The 7823-nt window shown below is 36.2% G+C and overlaps 1 protein-coding gene across 1 annotated transcript in view; it reads left to right on the forward strand.

Moving 5' to 3' along the window:
• msn (serine/threonine-protein kinase msn) overlaps nucleotides 1-5362 on the forward strand; it is a 555676-nt gene extending 550314 nt beyond the window's left edge. The window contains 1 exon segment of the mRNA XM_090377310.1: nucleotides 4973-5362. Coding sequence (XP_090233436.1) covers nucleotides 4973-5056 — 84 coding nt within the window. The 3' untranslated portion in view covers nucleotides 5057-5362.
• Nucleotides 5363-7823: the final 2461 nt, after the last annotated feature.

A 7823-nucleotide genomic window follows, 5' to 3' on the forward strand; every position in this document is an offset into this window, starting at 1 on the left:
GCTACAGTTAACACAATGTTGGAATCTAGACATGGGTAATGTCTTTCAGGAAATGAGCAATCACGACCCTCCGTGGTCTGATTATACACCAATTTGTGACTTCTCATTCCAACAATGGGGGGAAAAAGCAAGCAGCAGACCTTACCATCAGGAAACTCCATGCTGCACATGTAGCAGAAAATTCTCGGTATCTTCAAATATATACCGATGGCTTGAAAACTAGTACGACAGTGGGCGCAGCAGCAGTTTCTTCTATCTTTTCTACTTCTGTGTCCCTTCCAAAGGAATGCAGCATCTACTCTGCTGAACTGTGGGCGATTAAAATAGCTCTGGATCACGTTATTAATCTGTCTAGTAAGCGAATTATGATCTACTCTGATTCTCTGAGTGCAATAAAATCATTGAAAAATCCATCCAAACCAATCCACCCCATCTTGAAGCAAATTAGATCACAGATAATTGCGTTACAAGCTGCAAACCAATTAGTCCGTTTCTGTTGGATACCGGGTGATGTAGGCATCAAAGGAAATGAATATGCAGATCAAGCCGCTAAACATCCGATCACTGTAAGATCTCCTAACTACCAAGTGCCATATGTAGATTACAAATCAGTCATAAAAAACGTGTGTGAAGAGCAATGGTTGCAAATCTGGCAGGCTCAGTGTGGAAATAAACTGCTTCAATTTAAACAGGAACCTAAGTTATGGCCATCAAGTATGCGATCAAATAGGCAAGAGGAGGTGATCCTGGCTAGGACGTGTATTGGGCACACGCATCTAACCCATATTTATCTGCTCGTGGGGGAAGATCCGCCTATTTGTACATATTGTCAGACTACACTTACGGTGAGGCATATTCTAATAAATTGCAATCATTATAATAATTATCGAAAAAAAATTTCAAATCGCTTTCATATCTGCAAGAACCTTTGAAATTACCCCATCTGATTGGAGACAATGCAAATCTAGCTGAGTTCTTTTATTTCTTAAAGCAGACGGGATTATTTTACAGATTTTAACTGTAAATTGCACTATCAAATAGAATCAGGCACAATATGGCCTTAGCAGCCCTTGTGCCATTAAACAACACATCAACCAATATAAGGAATGCAGAACTGGAATTTCGGGAGTACAATGTCTACAGAAGGGATAGACAGGATAGGAAGGGAGGAGGGGTTATGCTATTAGTTAATACACAAAATCCAAGGAAGTGAAGCCAGTCGACATCGCTGGACAGTGCAGTGTCGAGTCAGTTTGGTGTGGCATAAGCATTGGGAGATCAAAATTGAGAGTAGGAGTGTGTTATAGGCCTAATTACCCTGATGAGTATAATAAGAAACTGTACAGGGAAATAGTAGGCCAGTAAATCAGAGTGTCTTATAATGGGAGATTTTAATTTCCCAGATATTGACTGGATTTTGGGGGCTGGTTACTCACACACTAGCAGGGCTTTTGTGGATTTATTGGATGATTGTTTTCTACATCAGCATGTTCGGGAGGCAACTAGAGGGAGTAATACTCTTGATTTGATTATCAGCAGTGATTCTTCATGCATTAAGAATCTGCAGATAAAGGAACCACTAGGTGGCAGTGATCACAGTGTGCTGAAGTGGGATTTACTCAAAGAGGTAACTACCATCAGGGGTAAAGGGAAGGGTTTTTGCTTTTGTAAAGGTGATTACGGTGGTCTGAGACAGTATTTAAATTCTACATGGTGGGACCAACTGATGATGTTACGAACACCAATTTCAAAATGGGAAGTATTCAAATAATTTATCTTGGAAGCTATTAGGCTTTACATACCAACTAAGAAATATTGTTCAAGGTTTAGGAGTAAATGGATGTCAGATAAACTAATGAGACATATGGCAGAGACGAAAATTGCATGGGATACATATAAATTAACATGTGACATTGGAAGCCTATGATAGATATAAGCTGGTCTGTAACCGTCACAAAGGAGATTAGGCAGGCAAAAGCAGTTTATGAGAAACTTTTGGCAAAGGATGCAAAGAAAAACAGCAAAGAGTTCTTTACCAATGTAAACTGTAGAAGGAAAGGGATGAATCAGATTGGTCCACTGGATGTTGATGATCCTGCTCAGGTGGCTAACAAACTAAATGAGTATTTTGAATCTACATTCACACATGAAGAGTTATTCATGGAGGAGAATGCCAGAGGTGAATTAAACCTGGCAGAGAGCTAGATGATTTTGTAATAACTGAGAGGAAAGTGTGAGGAGAAATTGTTGAAGATAAACATAAAAAAGGCACCCGTGCTGGATGGGATCTATCCAGTTATATTAAAGGAGGCAGCAAAGGAAGTAAGCAGATCCTTTGCCATAATTATGAGAACTTCTTTGGACTCAGGGGAGGTACCCATGGACTGTAGATGTGCAAATGTGACCCCAATTCACAAAGGAGTATCAAAGGGCGACAAGTAATTAATGGAGAAAACCAGGAAAATTAATGGAGGCACTGGTTAAAGAAAGTTTTGCCTGACCAATTTGATTGGATACTATGATGTGGTCACAAAGGAACTGGATGCAGGGAATAACTTTGATATCATATACAGTAAACCCCTGCTATTTGCGGGGATTACGTTCCTGAGAAATGCCACGAATACTGAGTTATGGCTCCCATAGTAATAAAGGGGTTCCGTTCCAAAGTATGAAATATATAAGAAAAACTAGTCAAAAATTTTGTCTATGTATGTATTATATGTACCTTCATAATATGATTACATACATAGCGAAATGCAAGCATATTGTATCGAAATAAAAATAAGAATTTAATATTAAATGTAATATTTATTAGAAATTTCAAACAAATCTTTCAATCCTGCGCCTTTGCTATAGCTAAAAAACTTATCCTGCCAGTGCTATTACCAGTTTCGCTAAAGTGTTGATAAAGAAGTTTTGCATTTTCACGAATGATGAGTGAACTTAAGGGAACTTTATTATGAGTTCCGTCTTCTATCCACAGATTTAAAGCTTTTTCCATTTTTTCTAATTTAACATCACTAGTTACAGAGCAAATTTTTGGAGCAATTAGCGCGTTTTCACAGACACTGTCGGATTTTTTCTTCCGATTTTTTGATTGGTCGTACCGTTGACTCATTGATTTTATAATGTTTTGCCACCGAGGAGACACTTTCACCATTAGAAATTTTGTCTAATAACTCAATTTTATTCGCTAATGTCATCACCTTCTTTGATCTTTTCACATTTCCCTTGTTATTCGTAGCCATATTTTTGTACGGGTTAGAAAGAATTTGTCCACAATAAAGTCACTTTCTTTTGTTAACACGCTCGAAAAAGTCTGTTTTACATTGTAAAACGGTAGATTTATCACTTTTGTAAGCATATCAATTTATAAATTGATAAATTTATTCAATTTATAAGCATATAAATTAAAAACAAACGACAAAACCTTCTATGATAAGCACATAGCACATATGGAACAAGGATTAGCGAGAAATATCCACACTCGCGATTTTGTCACCCCCCCCCCCACACACACACCCACACCCACAGAGCGCTGCTTTGACCGGGAAAGATGATTTTTGCTACGCCCATGTTTTTTTATGGCGGAAAATGTTCACGGCACTTTAAAATTCTCATTTTTTTAGGTTTCATTTTATATTAAATCAGCGACTGCGAATACTACAAATAGCAGGGGTTTACTGTATTTGGATCTTAGAAAGGCTTTTGATACTGTTGCACATGGAAGACTGCTGAACAAATTGGAGCAGTGTGGCAATTGAGGCAAATTGCTGCTGTGGATAAAGGGATGGTTGAGTGGGAGAAGACAAGAGTGGTAGTCAATGGACACTGCTCATCGTGGACTAATGTTATTAGTGGAGTCCCTCAGGGTGCAGTGTTGGTTCCATTGTTGTTTTCTGTATTTATAAATGATATTGATGATGGTATATCAAGCTTAATGTCCAAGTTTGCAGATGATACGAAGTCTGGCAGGGTTGTTAAGGACACTAATGACAGTACGCTGCTGCAACAGGATCTAGAAAAGTTGAGCAGACGGGCTGAGGTGTGGCAAATGAAGTTTAACGTTGACAAATGTAAAGTACTACATATGGGAAGCATTAACCCCAGAGTAACGTATCAACTCTGTGGTACTACACTGACAGTGGTAGAGAACGAAAAGGACCTGGGGGTAATTGTGCAGGCAGATAGTAAGTTTTCTGAGTAGTGCAGATGGTCTGCAAAAGTAGCTCATGGTGTCTTGTCAATGATATACAGGAATTTTTCTAACAGGGATAAGGAGGTGATTATCCCCTTATATAAAGCAATGATCAGGCCACACCTTGTGTACTGTTTACAGGTCTGGAGGCCTTATTTTAAGAAGGATATAGAGCTGTTGGAACGAATACAGAGAAGGGCAACAAGATTAGCGAATGGAACAAAGGGTTGCTCTTACGAAGAAAGGCTTAAGTTTTGCAAATTACAGTGTCTGGAGACTAGGCACCTGCGAGGTGATCTGATTGAGGTGTATAAAGCCTTGAATGGTTTGAGCATGTTCAATGCTGATGGAATTTTTCCTCTTGCTCAGAATAATCACCCAAGAGGGCATAAATTCAAATTGAGGAAAGACAGATGCAGGATGTGTGGAGGTTTGCGTTTAGCTAGCGGATAGTTGGTTGGTGGAACAGACTTCCATCCTTTGTTGTGGAAGTTGATAGCCTAAATAAATTTAAAGCTGAGCTGGACAGGTATTTGGAATGAATGGAGAGGTGAAATGGGAGCTTTTTTTTTTTTTTTTGCTGATGCTGCATAAGCTTGCTTTCTTGCATCATATGCCTCTGCTAATGCTAATACTTTTATATCAATGCAAACTTTGATAATAATGCAAATAAATGTTATAGAATCAAATTAATTAGATGCTTCAGTTTATTATGTATAATAAGTTATATATTGATATTTGTTTATTTTACAAATTTTGTTTTATTTATATTAGGTGTTTTTCTCTTCTGCCAAAGGTGGCTCTTCTTGTCAGATATACTTCATGACTCTTAACAAACCAGGATTAAATAACTGGTAGCAAGTTCTGAAGAATATATAGGGGGCTTACTTTGGTAAATGGCTTCTATTTATCCCTTGCTGTAACTCCGAGTCACCAGGCAAAGACAGCGGTAACTTGTGGTTCTTCTGCTGGACCATCAGATGGCAACCTTGTGTTATAGTTGCTCAATTGCTGACATGTTACAGCATTTTGTTTTTGTAAATAGTTTAGTTTCTGTGTGTATGTGTATGTACTGTAATTCTTCAAGAGTTTGATGAAATTTCAGTTGTATACAGGTAAACTATCCAAAGAAACTTAGTGATAGGAGCTTTTGTTTTGTGATAACCTGAAGAAGAAAATTCAGAAACTTAAAGCCATTGTTATCTAAGTTTTTTTTTTTTTTTTTACAATGTTACAAATCCCAATTTATTTTTGAATCATGCTAGGATAATTTTACCGAGTTAATTTGTGTATCGTCAAAGTGATAATGAAGTTTGCATTGTATTATTTTATAAGTGTATTTATGCAAATTGTAAATTGTATTTGGTAAGGTTTTATTGGTACCTTATTTGTATACTAACAGTGTTAAGCTGAGGCTTTGTGAATAGGGGAGGGGGGTGTATTAAAAATGTTTCAGTACCTAGCAAGAAAAAAGAAGAGCATCTGTCAGTTGTCGTGGATCATATTCATGTTGGCCATCACTCATTACTACCAGTATACTATAGTCCATTCTAGAGTCCAGTCCATATAGCAAATTCAGGTTGATGGAAAATGCACATTCTGATCCTCTCACTTTATGTAGAAATAACAACCAAAGAGGTTCTATATGCCATGTTTGCATTATCTTCATGTAAAAAAAAAAGAGAAAAAGGAAAAAAAAAAAAAAACAAGCAAACAGAAGGGGGAAAAAAAAAAAAAGAAATACACTAATATTAGTTTGATAAGCCCAACTGTATGTATAGTTGAGGTTTTACCTTATGTAAGTGCCATTTACTTGTGGCCTATGGCTTTGTAAGTGCAACTTTTTTAGTGGTGCAGAGATGTTTTCACAGTTAAATTTTGCCATTGTAGTTTATAATAAACATCACAAAGTAGTGCCAATGTAATTATTACTTTGAAGAATTTTGTAGCACTTTCCATGTTTCATTAGTTAGGTCCATTCATTTCAGGTAGATACTTATTCTAAGAAACTTCTTTTAATACTCAAATTTGGCAGTTAAAGCTTTCTACCGACTGGCACCTATTGTACTCTTATGAGTCATAAGGCTGAAATACTAAAGGATCAGGTTGCAAGACATTGAATATTACATCCTTCGTAGGATGTTTGTTGTTTGTAGGGTGATTCTATGCATATGCATTTTTTTTTTTTTTTTAATTTTTTTTTTTGTAAAATGTTTTGGTAATATGCACAAATGATGACATTGAGTGTTTTTAAAGATGCTTGTGTAAAGTAGTGTAGTGCTATCATTCAAGTCTTGCAACTTGATCTTTATTCTTCAAGGAGAATGAAAACATTGCCATCCTGAGCTTCCATGTTTTTACTCTGATAACAATCTCCCTGATAGCATGTAAGCTGTGCACGTTTTTTGTAGTTAATGTTCACCAAATTTCATCACCCTTAACCTTGTATGCCTATTACAGCCAGCATGTGTGCGTCTTCATGCGTGAGTTTGAGCTTACGTAGGTGACTAGCACCTTCACTGTTTAGTTTTTTATAAGATCATGCCATTGCTGCCTTCCTCACTAATGCTGAGGTGGTCATGTAATATACGTTTTATATACATACACTGCTGGATGTTTACCCAATGGAGCCATGTGGATGTGTAAAGTCCATGTACTGCTAGACCTTTTGTGGTCTTATTATTAAAGTGATGTGATTTGAAATAAAATTTGTGTTGATGTATTATTTATATTTGATTTCATATAAAATAAAATTTCAGGGGAAGCATGCCTCAAGGTGTGCTTCCCCTTTGAGGTAATTCTTCCACCACCTTATCACAAAAAAATGCTATTTCTTTAGAATAGCAGTTCCATTTTTCAATGAACATGTATAGATTATATTTAATTATTTCTAACTCCCCATCCCAGAATTAAACAATGGAAAAAGTCTTGATGGAGACCTTGCATTTGTATACTGAATTATTTTTAAAAAGCATACATAAACATTAAGAGTTACTTTATTACCCCATTTACAGCACTATTTTTAATTTTGCTTGTCTGTCAACATGTCAACTGAAAACATATTTTATCCATATAAAAATAAAGCAATTAGGTTAAAAAAAATTCATCCAGGCAGAAGTAGAGATATTTGTCGAAATCAGACAAAATATTTATTTTCATACACTTTGCAGATCTCATTTATTTCTTAGACTGAAGTGATCAAAGGTCATTCACTTTGGTTTGTTAAATAAAATTAATCCATGTCAATATTTGCAGTGGAAAGTTCTGACAGTTTCATTCTCCAATGTTTATTTAAATAGTAGTTTCAGAGAAAGTTTCAAACTTCGTTAGGTCTCATAATTTCCTGGAAACCGCTTTTCTTGTGAATCTAGTTTAAAGATTTTTTTTAATATTTCAATTAACTTTGTTAAAATTTTAATTCTAAGTGGTGGTGGTGATAGATCTTGGATTTAATATTGGTATTAAAATGGACAAATTATGCATGGAAGACTTGTCTGCATCTGCCAAAAAAAAATATGACCATTCACTTCCTCCTTGAACTTCACCTCCACCAAACTGCAAAGTAGTGTAGTGGATCCACATCACATGCACCTCAATTTAGTCTCATATAAATTGTCTATTTGCC

This window comes from Mastigoproctus giganteus, chromosome 1, assembly GCF_048544385.1.
Source record: "Mastigoproctus giganteus isolate SK-2022 chromosome 1, ASM4854438v1, whole genome shotgun sequence".
In the NCBI taxonomy this organism is placed as follows: Eukaryota; Metazoa; Arthropoda; class Arachnida; order Uropygi; family Thelyphonidae; genus Mastigoproctus; species Mastigoproctus giganteus.